Below are 18,589 nucleotides of genomic sequence, written 5' to 3' on the forward strand. Positions count from 1 at the left end.
AGCCGTGGCCCACGGAGGTAAAAGGCCGTGGTCACGGAGTGGGGGGCAAGAAACAGCCTGCAGCGGGCTCCGCCAGGGGAGAGGGTTACACAGAATGGAGTCTTTGTTCGCTGATGTGTGGCCAGAACAAGTATCCTCTCACATATTCATTGAGTTCATTGAAAGGAGCTACCGACAATCCAATTGGAAGCTCTGCGTTTCACAATGGCAGCACTTAACCTGAATTATCTTAAAACATTTAAACCCAGTATTCATATTTTTGATAAACCATTGCCTCAGAAATGGGCTATAAAAGTATTATTACAGCTAAATTGTGACTCAAAAAAAGTCATAAAATACTACGATAAATGCTTGAATGGCAGTAGGAGGTAGAAGGTTCAATCAGCTGAAAATATAAAATTTTAAACCCTAAGGATGGATGAAAAGATCTTATAAGTCATTTTCTCAATTTATTTTATAAATAAAATTTCATTTCTAGCTTTTGAAAATGCTTAGGTTGACATCCTTGAAAACACAAATCATGTAATTCAAAAGGAATATGGCAAAGAAATTTCCAAAAACAAATTTACCCAACTATTTCTTTCTATCCATCCATTTACCTGTACACTTATCATCTCTCTGTTATATTTTTTAAGCCATTCTAGAAGCAGATGTAACCTGCCTTTCTGGGTATGCAGGAGGTTTGAAGGACTGTCTTTATATTTTTCAGAATAAAGATTTTGAATAGAAGACTTCCATTTCATTATTAAGTCAGCCTAATATTTAATGCTTTGCAATATGGATTCATTGCATAATAGAGTGAGATATCTATTTCAGGCAAACCTATTGAATTGGGCACAGATAGTTACCATTTTAGACCTTATGAGTTTATCTCAGCTAAAGTGAAGTCAGTAAGTATTTCAAACTAACCAGCTTCGTTACTCCCTGGAGAGACATTCTAAATGTGGTTTGATGCAAGCTATGGAAGGGGTGAGGGCTGCAGACAGGAGGTCCCATCCGTCTGGCGTCCATTCCTGGCTCTGCCACTTACAGGCTGGCTGGCCGTGAGCTTCTCTGCCTTCCTGAGCGTCAGTCCCCTCACCTGTGGGGTGATTGTCCTGGGGATGCAGTGAGTCCACCTGTGTCCACCTCGTGGAACAGATGATTAGCATCTAAGTGTTTCTTGTTTTTGTTGTTGTTCTTGGCACTGTTGTTCTAAAGTTCCCAGGAGGACTGCTATAAAACGCTCTCAGTTATAAAAAATTATTTGAGGATAAGCAACCACAATTATGGCACAAAGGGAGAATGCTGGTGAACATATTTTCAATGAGATATGTCCTATTGGGGGGGGGGGGGAATTATAAATGGGAGGCCCAGTCAGATAAATGCATAATAGTCCTGAAAATAAAAGTATTGTTGCATGTCTACTCCTGCAAACCATCCAGAGAGGATGTTAACATCAGCGGGGCTTCTTCTTTCAAAGGCTCAGTTTTAACATCATGACCATGACTTTCTTGCTCCTGATTCATCCTTTTCTCCCTCTAATCATCCTTGATTACCTGGTAAGCACCTTGTACTTAAAAAAACTATATATGACTAGTTTCCATCAGAACCTTCCACTCCTACAAATTCAGATTGTAATTGTAAGTGAGTGCCAGTGTGCATCGGAGCAATTAGAACGCCGCAAGGGCGAGAGCAGCAGCGGAGAGCCGGTTCGAGCCTTTGTTCACGCTGATGATTCATCTGTTCGCCCATTGTCTCCCTGCATACATATCAGATGTGGGTGCCTTGAACTTCCACCCTCATTAGCAGAGCCTGACCTAGTTAGGCTCCCTGCCTTTCTTGTGTCACCCAACAATTGGGCTTTAGATCACCGCGCCTTTAATTTCAGGGCAGGGTCTTAGACAGCCACTCCCTTGCTTTGGAAATATGTTGGTGGAAGAGTTTATAAAAAGGATTGGTGGAGCCCTAGCTGGTTTGGCTCAGTAGATAGAAGGTCGGCCTGTGGACTAAAGGGTCCCAGGTTCAATTCCAGTCAAGGCCACATGCCCAGGTTGCAGGCTTGCTTCTCAGTGTGGGGTGTGCAGGAGGCAGCAGATCAATGATTCTCTCTCATCATTGATGCTATCCCTCTCTCTCTCCCCCTTCCTCTCTAAAATCAATAAAAATATAAAAGGTTGATGGAAGCCTGTCTTCTGATATTGACCATGTGATAATCTCATTCCTCCTGCACTTAAAAGGAATAAAATAGAACCCCAAGGCCTCAAAACTGGAGGAAAGTAACAGTAAGAACTGGGGAAAAGGAGACTGAGTCCTGATGATTTTTTTCAGCCTCATGTGGTAGAGCATTGTCACCAAAAGGCTTCATTTTTAAATATAGATGAATTGGTTGAAATATTTATTATGTCCACTCTGTGCCAGGCACGGTACAGGTGCTGCTGGCTGTGCAGTGAAGAGCTGAACAGATGTCTGCCTGCTGTGCAGTTTAGCATTTTATGAGATCTGTCCCACATTTCACAAACTGTGTCTATCTACTCTGTATTTACTGTTGAATGTGTAGTATTTGAAATCTTTCTAATTGTCTCAATAATGTTCTCTATGGCCTTTCCTCCTTCTCTGACTTAGGACCCAGTCCAGGATCACACACTGCATTTCATTCTCAGGACACTTTAGTCTCCAGAACTGGAGACGGGTGCCCAGTATTCCTTTGGCCTCTCTTGCACTGGTATTTCTGAGAGTATAAGCCCATTGCCTCTCAATTCAATTTGTGAAATATGGCTGTGTCTAAGTCAGCAATTCCAAACATGTATCACGCTGGACATATATCAGAGTCGCCTGGGAACTTGTAGAGTACAGAGAGCCACACTGGTTTCGTCCTACCTGCTCCAGTGGGCGGGGCCTCCCTGTGCTCTCTGTGAGCCCTCAGGGCTCCTCTGCTGGCACCAGCCTGAGAGCCTCCAGTCTAACCTGACCCCCTGTGGCAGGAGCACTGCGTGAGCAATGTGGAGCTGCCCGCGTGTCTCTCCCGGAGGCTCGCTGTCGCACACCGTGGCCTTGGTGAAGGGGCATCTGCCGGTTTTCTCCTCGCCTCCCCCTCGGTGATTAGCCGCTCGTCTGGAACTGACTCGTGGAAGCTGCTTGGCTCTGCAGCTTCCCAGGTCTGACCCAATGCTCTTGGCCTGCAGTGGGACTTGCTCAGTCAGCACTGTGATGGCTGTAAATGCTGAGGCTCTAATTCTTCCACCTTCAGCATTCCTTAGCACTCATCTGTAAAGAATCAGTTTCCCTTCTCCTTCTTGACCTTTGAAAAAGACTTTTTAACTCATCATGGACTCCTTCGTATTCAATGTATTATAATCCATTTTGTAACTCATTTAGATGCTCAAACTGCTTCCATTTTTCTTCTTTTCTTTTCTTTTTCTTTTTTTTTTTTTTTTTTTAAGTGGAAAAGCTAGAAGCCAGTATGTTGTTTCTATTACATTAGTTGGAACTTTATCCAAAGAACAAAAACATGTGTCACCTGTCTACCTAAAAGTGAAACGCACTTTACAAACCATGCCTGGGCTGATCCTGAGAAAGCATGGTCTGGTTGGTGTTCCCTCGTTCCTCATTTCCATGCCGTGTGTTTGTTTGTATTGTCCTCCCACAGGCAAACAGGTGTCCACATGCTGCTAACTTTCTCTTTGCTCCTATCTTCGCTGTGATCAAGTTTCTGAGAAGCAGTCTGCCCAGATACTGCGGTCATACTGCTCAGGTCTTTGAAACTGTGATACACACCCACAAAAAAACCTGTACTGTTTGCTTTTCTAGTGATGCTTTTTTTACTTTTTTCAAAACATCTTTAACATCCAGGTTTTTGTTGTTGTTGTTGTTGTTGTTGTTGTTGTTGTTTTTGTTTTATTTATTTTGTTTTGGGGGAGGGGGTTTGTTTTGTTTTCTTTTTGTTTTTGTCTTTTGTTCTCCAAACTCCATGAGGTTGTGAGACAGATATTATTATTTTCCTTTTATATTTTTAGAAAGTGAAGCCAGGAAAGCAAAAGACTCTTTGGCATCTAACACCTGATAGTGTTTAGCATTTTGAGTTTATCTATCTACTCCTGCCAACCCAGGTGCTATGCCTCCAGGTCCTATTGCTGTCCCTGAGCTAGGTTTTCATGGTTCAGAGAGCTGGGATTCTGCACTGAGTTGAAAACTAAATCAAATAAACTGTATAGTGAATCAAGAAATACAAGAAGCATTCTGAGAAAGAGAAAGGAAGGAAGGGAGGGAGGGAGGGAGGGAGGGAGGAAAAAGACATATAGGAGATTCCAAAATGGCAGCAGAATAAGTGGAAGCTACACTGACATGCTCCCAGAACCAAATTGGAATTACAACTAAAATACAGGAAAACCATCTTGAATAAACAACTGAAAACTAGCTGAAGAGAAGCCTGATAACCTAGGATGGCAAGTAGAGGCCACACACAGACTGATAGAAAGTGCGGAGACACAAAAGAGCTGGTCAGGCTCCCACAGATCGCAGCTGAAGTTCCAGAGGAATATCTCAGCTGTGGGGACATCTTTCTCCTGCAGAAATTTGATTTCCAGCTGGTTTTCTCCTGGGGGTAGGCAGTTGACACATCCTATTGAAAACCCCTTGCCCCACCCTGTGGAATTTCTGAGGCCCATCAAGAGACTAAGAATAATAATCAGCCTGCAGGCAGAAGTACTTGCCCCATCCTGTTGGAAAACCTCTCCCCCTGTGATAGATAGCCTGAGGTTAATCAAATCTGAATACAATCAGACTACAGGCAGAGACAGGTCTCTGGAGGCTTTGAGTCTTTGCCTGATCTAATTCAGGGCCCAGGACTAGGAAAAACAGATGTTGGTGCACATCTTGGTCTTTTCCGAAAGCACCTGGCCCCAGCAGAGGGAGCCACAAGCTGTGGATTGCTGAGAGCTCCAATCAGAGTATTCAGGGCTAGTCAGAAACAGCATCTGCAATAGAAATTGAGAGGTGTAGTAGATCTACCTAATACATAGACACAAACCCAAACAGGCACCCAAAATGGAGAGACAAAAAAACAAGTCCCAAATGGAAGAACAAGAAAATTCTCCAGAAGAAGAGCTAAATGAAATGGAGGTAAGAAAATTATCAGACATAGAGTTCAGAATAATGATGGCAAAGATTATAAACAGCAAGAGAAAGGTATAGTAACTGTGAAAAATGACATAGCACTAATAAAGAACACAGTGCAAGGAATAGACAGCAGATTAAGGGAAGCAGGAGATTAGCTCAGTGAATGAGAAGACAGAGTAGAAAAAAATATCACTCAATCAGAGAATAAAAAAAAAAAAACACAATTAAAAATCAGGAGGACAGCTTAAGGGAGCTGTGGGACAATGTGAAACGTAACAATATTCACATTATAGGAGAATCAGAAGGGAAATAAAGTGAGCAAGGGATAAGAATGTGTTTGAAGAAATAAAGGCAGAAAACTTCCCTAACGTGGTGAAGGGAAAAGTCACACAAGTCCAGAAGGCATGTAGAATGCCCAGGAAGAAAAACCCAAATAGGCCCACACCCAGACACATTATAATAAAAATGCCAAAAATTAAAGCCAAAGAGAGAACCTTAAAGGCAGCCAGAGGAAAGCAATTTGTTACCTATGAAGGAGCTACCATTAGGCTGTCAGCTAATTTTTCATCAGAAACTCTACAGGCCACAAGGGAATGGCCTGATGTATTCAAAGTAATGAAAAACAAGGATCTGAATCCAAGATTACTATATCCAAGACTATCATTCAAAATAGATAGTGAAATAAAGAGCTTTCTAGGCCAGAAAAAAAAAAAAAGGCTAAAGGAGTTTGTTGCCACCAAATCATCACTGTAAGAAGCTCTCAAGGAATTGCTGTAATGAGAAGGGAAATTAGAGAGAGAAACATAGGCATAAAGAATTAAAATGGCAATATATAAGCACCTATCAATAACCTAAAATGTAAATGGATTAAATGTTCCAATCAGAGGACATAGTGTAGCTGGATGGATACAAAAACATGACCCAACTAAGCTGTCTACAAGAGACCCACCCCCAGAACAAAAGACTCACACAAGATGAGAGTGAAGGGATGGAAAAAACTTTTGCATGAAAATGGAAATGAAAAAAAAAAAAAAAAAAAAAAAAAAGCTGTGGTAGCAATACACATATCTGACAAAATAGACTTTAAAATGAAGTCCACCAGAAGAGACAATAAAGGTCACTACATAAGTCTAACATAATTCAAAAAGGGATTGATCCAACAAGAGGATATAACCCTGGTAAAAATATGCACGCAATATAGGAGCACCTAAATATATATATAAAAAAAAAAATTCTAAAGGACTTTAACAGAGAGATTGACAACATAATCACAGTAGGGGACTTTAACACCCCCCCCCCCACACACACACACACATACACACACACACACACACACACACACACACACTTCACTGGATAGATCTTCCAGACAAAAAATTAATAAGGAAATACAGAATATACATTTTTCTCAAGTGTACATGGATCATTCTCAAAGAAAAATCACATGTCAAGTCTCTACAAATTCAAGAAGGTTGAAGTCACATCAAGCATCTTCTCAGATCACAGTAGAATGAAATTAGACAACAACTACAGTAAAAACACTCAAAAATATTCAAACATATGGAGGCTAAATAGCATTTTATTAAATAATGACTAGGTTAGCAATGAGATCAAAAAAGAAATAAGAAACTTCCTGCAAAGAATTACACCTAAATATTGTTGGGAGACAATTCCACTATGTGCCTACAAAATGGAAACAAATTAGCTGAAACTTACTGGCATTATTGGCTTTGGTGAAGAAGTTGAATGTAAGTTAAATACTCTAAAACTAATAATCCTACATAATGATAACCAGATAAACAGTAGAATGAAAAAGTAGCCCATTTAACTTAGGAAAATATAAAACACTAAGTATTAACCCAAACACCGGATTATGTGATCTTTATGGTGTACATCATAAAACTTTATGATCATTATAAAGCAATTTCAATAGAAACATATTACCCAGAAGAAGACAAATTATTTTTTAAAACTTGACAAGATTATTTCAAAATTTATTTTAAAAAATAAGTGAAAGAGACTATCAAGAATTATACAAAATTAAAGCGTTTATTCCATCAAATATTGAAACATATTAGAATGAAACAATGATTACATGTTACAGAACGACACAAAAATTGAACAGTGCCCAGAACAAAGTAGATAACCATAGATATAATGATATATAAGAATGTAAGAAGCAACATGGCAAACATTAGCACAGAAAGAGCCACATTGAGAGAGCCTTTGAGTGCTAGACTTCATGATAAATGCTTTATACTTGCACTTGCTTTAATGCCCTAACAACTCAGGAAAGCCAACATTATCATTCCCCATTTTGCAAGAGAGGAACTGAGTTTCAGAAAATATAACTTGCCTGGGGCCCCTCAGACTCTCGCAGTGGGAGAGATGGGCCCAGTCCACTCTGACTTCACAGACCGGGAGGAGGCCGGGAGGAGGCGGATACAACAAAGGGGGACAGAATAAAGGACACAATTTGTTCCCAATAGATAAGAAAAGGTGTTAATTTTTGTAGCTAAAATTAAATCTAAGTTGTTTCTCAAACAGGTCAGTGAGCAAAGGCTTATTTCATACCCAGGCAATAGCAAATAAAATGAAATTGCAAGGAAACACTCAAATTGGTTAGCAATTAAGGAATTGCAAATTCAAACAGTTTTGCACTATTGTTTTATACTTTTCTAATTAACAAAAATAATTTTATTGGTGTGTAAAAATACATTTCCCTCAGAGGAAAAAGGTAGAAAATATTTGATATGTTGACCAGGGTGTGTGATGGTTGCATGAATGTATGCGCGTCAAAATTCATTGAGCTGCACACTAAGATTTGTGCGTTTTATTGCGTGTACCTCAATAAAGGGGAAGACACTCTAAAACATAGCAAGTGATGAAATCAGAGTTATCTGTAAGTGGAAAACTAAAGGTAGGAGTCATTCGATGCCATCAGGGTTAAGGTTAGTGGAAGACATCCAGCATGGTTCGTATAAAGCACTGATCCCACGGCTGTGAAATTCAGGTTCTCCTAAGAGCCAAAGCAGAGAAGCAGTCACGGTCAGCGGCACAGCTCACCGTGGTCATCGAGGTGCAAACAGAGAGGCCGCTTGAAAGAACGCAGCCACTCCTTGTCCTACGAAGCAGAAACTCCTCCCAGGCCCACGTAAAGGGGCGAGGGAGGATGGAATCAGCTATGTCCTTCATACACCAGGAATTTTTGAGGGTTGTTTCTTTCCTTTCTTTAAATTTATTTTTATTCCTCACCTGATGGTATATTTACTGACTTTAGAAAGAGGAAGGAAGAGACAGATGTGAGAGAGAAATATGAATCCGCTGTTTCTCGCATGCGCCCCAACCACCTGGGGTCAAAACCACAACCTAGGAACATGCCCTGACCAGGAATCGAACCTGAGGCCCTTCGGTGCACAGGAATATGCTGCAGCTGACTGAGCAACTGCAGCCACGGCTCTGAGGGTTGTTTCTTATACTGATTCTCAACTGAAGCCAGTGGAGGAATGTCACAGTACCAAACACAGTTTTATCTGCAACAAACCTTGGGTTCAATTCTGTAGGTTTCAGGTGATTCTAGCTTAATCTGAAAAGAAAACTTAGAATGAAGTGGATCAGTTTTGCCCAGGGCCCTTTGGAAATGCCTGTGGACACGTTTGGTCGTCAGGGCTCAGGCTGAGCTGCTGCCTCACGCCCAGCAAAGCACAAGAGCCCTCAGCAAAGAAGGTCCCCGCTCGCGATGTCAGTTGTGCCACGGTTGCAAAACCCTGATTTAGAAAAGAACAGGCAATAGGTCATTGAATCCATCCTCCATAAGCATGACCTCCCACAGCCAGCTTGGACAGCAGGGAGGAAGTTTTGGTTCATTTGCCCATGGGGAGGACGGGGTACACATGTGGTAGCTGTGGGCATGACAAGAATTGCCTTGCCCGGCCTGTGTGGCTCAATAATTGAGCATTGACCTATGAACCAGGAGCTCACGGTTCAATTCCTGGACAGGGCACAGGCCCGGGTTGCAGGCTTCATCCCCAGTGTGGGGTGTGCAGGAGGCACCTGATCAATGATTCTCTCTCATCATTGATGTGTCTCCCTCTCCCTTCCTCTCTGAAATCAGTACAAACACATGCTTTAGAAACTGCCTTGTTAGACAGTAGGTAGGTATGAAGTGTTACCATGGCCCCTCTGCTAGCTAATTGTCCAAAAACTAGTCAGCTCACAGATCCGGGCTCCCTAGCCCGCTGGGGCTCCTGCCCAGAGCTGTGTCCTCAGAGGGAGAGAGGCTCCAGGGAGCTGCACCCACCGGCTCCCTCGTGTCCTTACCGCATCTGCCTTCGCACTGTGTGCAGGCCTCGTGGCAAACCACAGGAGGGCAGCTAAGCAATGCCTAAGGCATCGTTCTTGCCAGGGGGTGGTTCTCTAACCAGACCCCGAAGACCAGTGCACCTCAACAATGGACGCAACTGGCAACCAATGTCAAGAAGCCCTTTCTCTCCGTCCGAAGGCGCTGAGGACTCTCTTTGGTTCAGTGCAGAACCACGGAGAGCAACATGGACACGGGAAAGGCAGGACGAGGATCAGAAGCAATTTCCCCGTTTGACTACGAGTGTGGGTGCTTGATGAGGACACACTGTCCCCCAATAGCAGAGGGGGCATTTGGGTCACTTTTCTGACCTCCCTGGCTCCAGTTTTTACCGAAGCATGTCTCCTGGAGATTCCTGGTGAGCTGTTGGCACTGGAGTTGTAGCAAGTCGACTAGCGTCCAGCAGAGTGGACAAGAGCTGGGTCGGGGGCCAGCGTGGGCACCGATTGTGGGATTGGGTCATGTCCCCACGGAGTGCCAGCGTCCGAAAACCACGGCGTCAGAGTTTCACTAATTTCACTCCCAAATTCTAAAACTTTTTAAAATTCTGTTCTCCTATTTTGGAAGCAAAAACCTAGAGTTCATCACATTGGATGATGTTTTGATCAACTGAGCCAACAAGCCCAGGACGAAAACAAGGTGTCCCGTGTGGACAGTCCCAGTGACCTGGCGATGGACCCCGCGCTGCGGTCACGTTACCGAGGGAGCTGGGTCCTGTTCCCGGTGACCCTGTGCCTCCCGCCACCTCATCCGCCTGGCTCGCCGCTCCCCTGTCTGTGCCGCCAGCCAGGGATCCCGTTTCCGCGCTCCTGGAGGAGATCGGTTCTCAGTGTTAGCTTGCCAGGCCTATAGGGTTACCGTCGCTGCCATGCTTGTAGGAGGCATGTTCTGTCCCAGCTTCCACCATAAAGAACTTTCCCGTTTCAGGCATGGAATTATACAATTCCACCTAAGTTTTCCTTAAATTTTACCTCATGGCATTGCTGAGAACCAGGCAAATAGCATTATTCCCGATTGCTCCATGGCTTGGTGAACTCCACAGGAAAAAAGTATAGGCTGCCTTGAGTTTCCAGAACAGAGGTCAACCGGAGGGCGAGATGGGGGCTGAGGAACGTGAGGCGCTGCCAAATCCGCACCCTCTCTCCCCTGGATTCTGATAGGTCCGGTCCCTCCCCCCTCCTCCCTCCTCCCCCAGAACTGTGTGGGTGAGGGGTGAGCGGGAGCACCCCCTCTCTCTCCGGGCTGTCCCCGCCTGGTACGCTCAGGCCCAGCTCCACATTCCAGCCTTTCTAATACTTAACGACCTGACCTTCCTTGAGAAGGCTCACTGGCAGCGTCCTCAGGGTATCTGTCTGACCTCTTTTATCGGCTGCAGTGCCGTTCGCTCAGTTGGAAAGTTGGTGTCCAAAATGCTGTTTGGATAACTGACCCGAGGTTCTAGGAGACCGAGTGGGTCATGGGGTATCAGAGGGTTGGCAAATATTTTCAATATATTTTATTCAGCTTTAGTCATTTTCATACCCAAAATAATTCACTTTTTCTCTTCGCTGAGATTTTAAGACAGTTTGACTTTGAGTGCCAGCCCAATGGCAAGTTAAAAGACATTTTAGAGTCTGCCCTCACTCTGCCTGAGCTCCTTTACTTTGAAACTAAGGAACTGAACCTTTCTGAGATGCCAATGTTATCAGCACTCCACTCACCTGCCGGCGTCACTGCTCCGTCATCTTCCAGCAGAAAACCGCAGTCTCCCGCCTGAAAGACAGGCCCCCGATGCGCCCGGGGCCCGGCTTCCCTTTGACCGCTCGCCCGGGTTCGAGAGGTCACAGGTGAGCGTGGAGCTGACAGCCCGGCCCTCGGTGTGTGAAGCAGAAAACCTGAAGCAGGCCGCTGCCTCGGGTTCCGGAAGGGACACTAGATGCTGGCGATTGGAGTGGATGGCGTTCACTCTGTAACATAGAGCAGCATGGGCATGGCCTCTGCTGACATTGCAGCGTCCTGGGGTTTGGTGTCGTTTTGTGGCTTTCGATTTGTTCTGTTTTGGGAAACTCCAGTGAAACCCCTCAGAAACCCGAGAGAAAAGCATCACCCTCCCAGACATCCTCCTGGCGCACTGCTTGTGTAGACCCACTGCGGTGCGTTCACTCCTACCCCCTCGGTCCTGCCTGGCACGCTGGGGGCGGTGGGAGCCTCGGCCTGGATCCCAGGGAGAGGGGGACAGTGTGCAGGGCGGTGGGAGCCTCGGCCTGGATCCCAGGGAGAGGGGGGCAGTGTGCAGGGCGGTGGGAGCCTCGGCCTGGATCCCAGGGAGAGGGGGGCAGTGTGCAGGGCGGTGGGAGCCTCGGCCTGGATCCCAGGGAAAGGGGGGCAGAGTGCAGGGCGATGCCCGGGCCGGGAATGCCATCGCGGAACACGGCGCCCTCAGGTTCTGTTTGTCCGGGGCCTGGGCAGGGGGTGGGTGGCATAGAATTATTTTTACGTGTGTGTATGCCTACAAGCTAGAATGTCATGCACACAAACAATTTTAAACAGAGATCCTGCTAAACCACGTATTGTTGCAATCTATTACGTAATGCAGTAATGGTATTTACATGTATCACTATTTCAATAAAATAAATGAAGGTGCGTTTGAGTGTTATTAACAGAAGCAGTTCCCCCTCCGCACACACTGGTGCATCCAGCCAGGCTACTGAACAGCAGTTCTGTTACTGAGGCCCAGAGCTACCATATTAATTTCAGATCTTGAAGGATGAAAAAATAAAACAATGGAAAAATGGTAAATTAGATCTCATCAAACTTCAACATAAAGCAATAGAATTTTAGTCTTTGAAGCATTTGCTGTAACTGCTTTTTTAAAAATACAAACCCTCACTCATGGATCTGTTCATGATTTTAGAGAGGAAGGGAGAGAGAAACAGTCAGTTGCCTCCCATACCTGCCCCAACCGGGGACCGAACCCAAAACCCAGGTATGTGCCCGGACCGGATCAAACCCTCAGCCTTTGCATGCATGGGACACACTCCAACCAAATGAGCCCTACTGGCCAGGGCTGATGCAGCTGCTTTTTAAGGCTTTACATTTGATCTATAATGGTACAAATATTAATTCAATGATGTATCATCACAGAAGTGAATTTATTTTTTATCTTTATTGGTGAAAGTATTATAGATGTCCCTTTTTTCACCCATTGACCCGCTCCACTCCCTCTCCAGGCCTTCACCACTCTGGTGCCTGTGTCCATGGGTTATACATATATGCATTTTTGGTTAATCTCTTCCAGCCCCCGCCCCCACCCTGCCCCTTTCCTCTGAGGATTGTCAGTCTGTTCCATGTATCCATGTCTCTGGATCTATTTTATTTGTCATTAGATTCCACACATAAGAGAGATCATGTGATACTTATCTTTCTCCAGCTGGCTTATTTCACTTAGCATAATGCTCTCCAGATCCCTCCATGCTGTCTCAAAGGGTAGGAGATTCTTCTTTTTTCCAGCTGCATAGTATTCCATGGTGTAGAGCTTTTTTATCCACTCATCAGCTGATGGGCACTTGGGCTGTTTCCAGATCATGGCTAATGTAAATTATGCTGCTGTGAACATAGGGGTGCATACGTTCTTTCTGATTGGTGTTTCAGGATTCTTGGAATATATTCCTAGAAGTAGGATCGCTGGGTCAAATGGGAGTTCCATTTTTAGGTTTTTTTTGAGAAAACTCCATACTGTTTTCCACAGTGGCTGCACCAGTCTTCATTCTCACCAGCAGAGTACTAGGGTTCCTTTTTCTCCACATCCTCTCCAACAACTTGCCATTTGTCGATTTATTGATGATAGCCATTCTGACAGGTGTGAGGTGATACCTCATGAATGTATACAGTTTTTTAAATATTTACATTGTGTATATACCAAAATAAGCATGCTATGGCACAGAGAAAAAAATTCTCAGGAAAACACTTAACTAATCTAAGAAAATCTTTAGTTTAAAAATGAACCTGTAGAGGTAACAATTATTGTTTAGACGTTGCCTGGATTTTCAGCCTCAAAGTCATTCATGTTCCTTCCATAAGTGCTTTCTAAGCAAACTCTCACAGCTAATTTTCTCTCTCCCCCCTCCCCCTCCCCTCTTTCTCTCTCTCTCTCTCTCTCTCACACACACACACACACACACACACACACACACCACGCACACAATGTGGCTTCCTCTTAACCCCGCAGGCGCCCTGCCCGCCCCCTCCCTCTCACACAATGGTATGCTCTGCCTCTGATCGCAGACGGAGGTGCCAAGCGGTGACAGCTCCCTGGCTCCCGCATTTGCTGCAAGGCGGGCGGCTGTTCACAGCGCTCTCTCTCCCCACAGGGGCAGATCGAGGTGGACAGCGAGACCGTCTTCAGGCTGGCGGCACTGGCCCTGCAGGTAAGACCTGACCGCTCCCTTCTGTTTGCTGGTTTTGTGAACGGCCGGCACTCGGAAACTTCTGTGTGGGCCGGTGGCTGGTGGTCTGTAAGCCAGCTGGTTGTTTGCCAATGAATAATGCGAGCGACCGTTTTCTGTGTGAGCACGGTTTGCGTGAGCCGCGGGGAGAGACTGGATCGCAAAGGAAAAGGAAGTTTAGGCTGCTCCGGATGGAGGAGGCGTGGGAAGGGCCCCCGGGCCTGGAGTTCAGGAGGCGGCCGGCCGTTGTTAGAAGGGCCATAATCTACATTTAAGTTTGGTAACTTCTGTAGACACTTTCCTGAGGTTGGGTTAAAGAGCACTGGTAGCTAAAACAAAACAAAACAAAACAAAAACCCAAACCACAAAGTGAGCTGCTCCACGCTGGCTTAAAGAGAGTAAACAGCGTGTCTGACGGACCTGGGTCGGGGTTTAAAGGGGCGCTGCTCCCACAGGCAAGCGTTCACCACGTGCTCTCAGGAGCATACAGGAGAAATAACCGGCTGTGCTTTAAGGAGACAGTTGTCTTCCTGGCTACCGGTGCTTTCTGATCCATGCCACGTTCATCCCGGTGGTCACAGAAAGTGTTCTCTGTGTCCGTTCTTCCAAATAAAGCAGAACGCGGGGACTGTGAGAGGGTGAAGGGCCAGTAAAATTTACCTTTTAGCGTAATTAACATGCACACGCACTGATCGTCTGTCTCTGCTTTATTCCAGGAAGCCAAAGGGGATTACACCAGGTAAAGTGCTCTCTTTCCTGACGTTACTGTGAGTCTCTTTTTGCTCCTTTGAATAACCACGCATGCAAAACCAAAAGAAAGTAGGTTCCCAGGCCTGAGGCTGAGACCGCTGCCCTCTTCAAAGAGAGACCTATTCTCCCGTTAACAAATCCGGCGACAAAGCTTTCACCATTTTCCAGTCCAGAGTGACAGTGAATTGTAATGAGAGGCCCTCCGACTTCCACGTTCTGTCGTCTGTTAGCACGGCAAAGCCATCTATAAAAAGCCTTGGGAGCCGGTGCTGATTTTTGAAACGTATAATAACCCAGTGTTTGAAGAGTTAGACCGTAAACACTGAGAGCGTGAGCCCGTCAGCTGCTGCGTTAGGGATTACCGGGCTCTGTCTGCAGCTGCCCCCGGCCTCACCCTGCACACACTTGACCCGACAGTTGTAGCGTGGCCACCGAGACTCGGTCTGGCTGCGGCTGGCTGCTCCCAGGGTTTGTGCTTGGCTTTAGCCTCTGCCTGTGAGTAGGACCAGGGGCCAATCACTCATGGGCCCGTCACCGCGGGAAGCCTGCCTCTGCGAGTTAATGTTCGACTCCGCAGGCTTCCCACAGATTATTTACTGACCAGCTCTGCGCTCCCAGCCAGGCCTCTGGGCCCCGTGCCCCTTGGTGCGAGTTAATGCCTTCCAGCTCAGAGTGGCTCTTCCCCCAGCCCCCACGCCCCGCGTCTGCCTGCCCCTGGGGTTTGGCAGGACGACTGGGGTGCACAACCCGCCCGCCGCTCCTACCAGCTCCGCGTGTGCTCACCGTGCTTTAAAGTCGTTCCGGGTTAGGAAATGTGTCTGAAGGAATTATGAAAACCAGGCAGCAGCATTTTCATAATGAAAAGGAAATGTCAGGAGATAAAGTGAGGATGGATTGGTTTCTGGGTCCTCCCTGCGCTCTCTCCCAGGGAGCCGTTCCCGGGAAGATCAGATATGAGAGGAATGCGCGTGGGGCTGAGTCTGGAGTGATTTACGAAGGAGGCCCGGGCCTGAGTGCTCTGCAGTGAGGTGGCCAGCCCTGCCTCCCCCACCTCCTCCCAGGCAGGCTCTGGCTCCCTCCCTCCGGCTCATTCCCTCAGCACACCCGCACCCAACCGGGACGGTGGTGGGCTTCGGTGTCTGCAGACACTGCCAGGCGGCCTCTGGCTGCAGCGAGCTCTCTACACTCGCTATTATGTTTAACTAGAGGCCAGATGCACACGATTCGTGCAAGAGCAGGCCTTCCTTCCCCCGACTGCTGGCACCGGCTTCCCTCTGGCACTCGGGACCCGGGCTTTCCTCGCAGCCCCGGCTTTGTCTAGAAGGATGTTTGGCCTAATTTGCATATTATGCTTTTATTATTATCGATTACTATATTGCCATTATTGCCCTCTTCATTAACATCATCCTGTCCCATCTCTCGGCAACCTCTGACGAGACTCTGGGATTAAGGTGGGTCTGGAGAAGCCCACTGAGGTGTCAGGGGAAAGAACAGGAGAGAAAGGGGGTTCCACACGCTGTAAGGCTCAGAGGAGCATTCTGTGGTCGTCCAGACCTCTGGCCTAAGGCTGCAGGCTGGCCCGTTAGCCTGGCCAAGCCCAAACCAGTCCCTTTTCTTCACTTCAGCGTGGTCCTGGTGGGGTCCCGAGTGATTGCTGGGCTGAAGTGATGGGGACATGGACTTGACATTGTCTAAGTCATGCTGAACAGCAGGAGCATGGGATTGGGAGTCAACAGGCCCTGGAGTGAGCCATTTGTCCCTCTGGGCCTCGGTTTCCTCATCTGTAAATCCAGATTAATGAAATAGCTACTTTGCAGGGTGGTTCTTAAAATTCTTTTTAATATATTTTTATTGATTTTAGAAAGAGAGGAAGGGGAAGGGGTAGAGAGATAGAACATCCATGAGAGAGAAACACTGATCAGCTGCCTCCTGCATGCCCTCTCCTGGGGATTGAGCCCCCAAACCCAGGCTTGTTTCCTGACCAGGAATCAAACTGGTGACCTCTTGCTTCATGGGTTGGCACTCAACCACAGAGCAACCCAGGCAAGGCTGCCTGTGGTTTTGAGAAGATGAATGATGTGGAAAGATGTTGTAAATTGTCATTTGGTTATTGCTGACGAGAGGACGAACTGGAAATGTGAACTTTGGTCATTGGGTTTATAATGAAACAGAGTTTGAGTTGCTACCACCCTTGCCCTATCTGGTTTCCCCTGAATGGAGAGGATATATTTTATCTCTATGGCATTGTTATAAAACTAATTTAAGAAAATCAGGCAAAATAAAATACTTTGGTGCGATGTTGTACCATGTTTAGATCAAAGATGCTAGAACCAGACAGCCTCACTCAAATCCCAGGTCTGCTACTGGTTACCTGTGTAATGTTATTATTATTTTAATCCTCACCTGAGGGTGTTTTTCCAGTGATTATTAGAGAGAGTAGAAGGGAGGGTTTGGGGAGAGAGAAAGAAACATCAGGGTGAGAGAGACACATTGATTGGTTGCCTCTTGTACTCGCCCTGATCCAGGTGGGAATCCAGCCTACAACTGAGGTACATGCCCTTGATCAGGAATCAAACCCCAGACCCTTCCGTCCATGGGCCAATGCTCTAACCACTGAACAATCAGCTAGGACTTTTTCTTATCTTTTTTATTTTTTTACCTGTGTAATCTTGAGCAAGTTATTTAAACTCTCAAAGGCTCAGTTTCCTCATCTGTAAAATGGGGCATAGTAACAGTATACTACCCATAAGATTGCTATGAAGATTAAATGCATTAAAATTTACAAAGTGCTTAGAACAGTTCCTGCAATTGCCACGTTCATATTCCATCAATTTGATGGACACAATTTGCCACTTCCCTGTTATTTCAAATACGAACTGTTTCTCATTTTTTTTGCTAGCATTAATAATGCTGTGGTGAGCAACTTTGTATAGTTGGGACTGTGGTTACCTGTGATTGTTTTCTTAAGGGATGTTTCTCAGGTAGAAGCAAGCAAAGGGGAATTCCTTAAAGGAGGCAAAGTGCTGAAATGAAATGTATCCACCCTTGATACTGCTAAATTATAGTTATACAAAATTCATAGCCATCCCAGTGCCATCTGAACGCCTGGACCGAGCAGCCCAGCCCGGGATGGAGGATGAGAGTGCACCAGGGCCTCCCTCTCAGGAAACAGCTCCCAGCAAGGAGGCCTCGGGCAGTTCTACATTCCCCTGACTCCTGTTCATGCTGTGGCTGCAGCTTTTGGCTTTTAGAACTTTGCTAAGTTTGCTTTGAGCTTGAAACATAGACCAGAGGTGTCACACTCTTCCCAGAGCAGGTCAACATGGCTTTGTCAGTCCGAGCACGTGGAGGCTGCTCTGGGCCACCACCTCTGTGGCTGTCTCCCTCTTCTCAAGCTGAGTGTGTCCAGCTGCACTCCACTGCTCCCGGCTCCCAGCCGCCTCTTCCTCCACTGCCTGCCCTCGAGTAATACCACCCCTCCCTCTGCGTCATCTCTAAGTACAGCCCGTCCATCCATCCATCCTTTTCTCCGTCTGTAAGCTCCCTTCTTTTGTCCTTTTTATCAACCCCCAGACTGCTCATTCTCCTTCTCCTAGCCTAACCATAAAAGCAAGTGTGTATATTGTCTGAGTGCTTTTTACGACATTATTTAAGACATCCACCCTGATTGCATTCAATCTGCATTTAACAAGTGAGCAGATGACAACTGCAGGCCTAGGAGACGTGGTCACATGGCCAGTGAGTCCCAAGTCAGCTCTATGCCAGCACCACCCCAGGATGGGAACTGCACGTTTGCTGTTGATTCCATCAATCTCTTATCTCTCTCATCGCACAGACCACCCTCCAGCAGCCCACCAGGCAGCCAGGGGCTCCGAGCCTGCGTTATCCATTCCATTCCCATAGCTGCTGAGCTCTGTGTGTGCCTCCTCCCTGTCCTCCGCGGCCCTGCCTGCCTGGC

At 46.3% G+C, this 18,589-nt stretch overlaps 1 protein-coding gene across 2 annotated transcripts in view; it reads left to right on the top strand.

Moving 5' to 3' along the window:
- Positions 1-18,589, top strand: part of FRMD4B (FERM domain containing 4B) — a 165,810-nt gene that overhangs the window by 86,682 nt on the left and 60,539 nt on the right. For both annotated transcript variants that reach the window (XM_084901717.1, XM_084901718.1), the window contains exons 6-7: positions 13,807-13,863; positions 14,598-14,620. In XM_084901717.1, coding sequence (XP_084757843.1) covers positions 13,807-13,863; positions 14,598-14,620 — 80 coding nt within the window. The remainder of the gene's footprint in view (positions 1-13,806; positions 13,864-14,597; positions 14,621-18,589) is intronic.

This window comes from Pipistrellus hanaki, assembly GCF_964339955.1.
Source record: "Pipistrellus hanaki genome assembly, chromosome: 13".
Classification (NCBI taxonomy): Eukaryota; Metazoa; Chordata; class Mammalia; order Chiroptera; family Vespertilionidae; genus Pipistrellus; species Pipistrellus hanaki.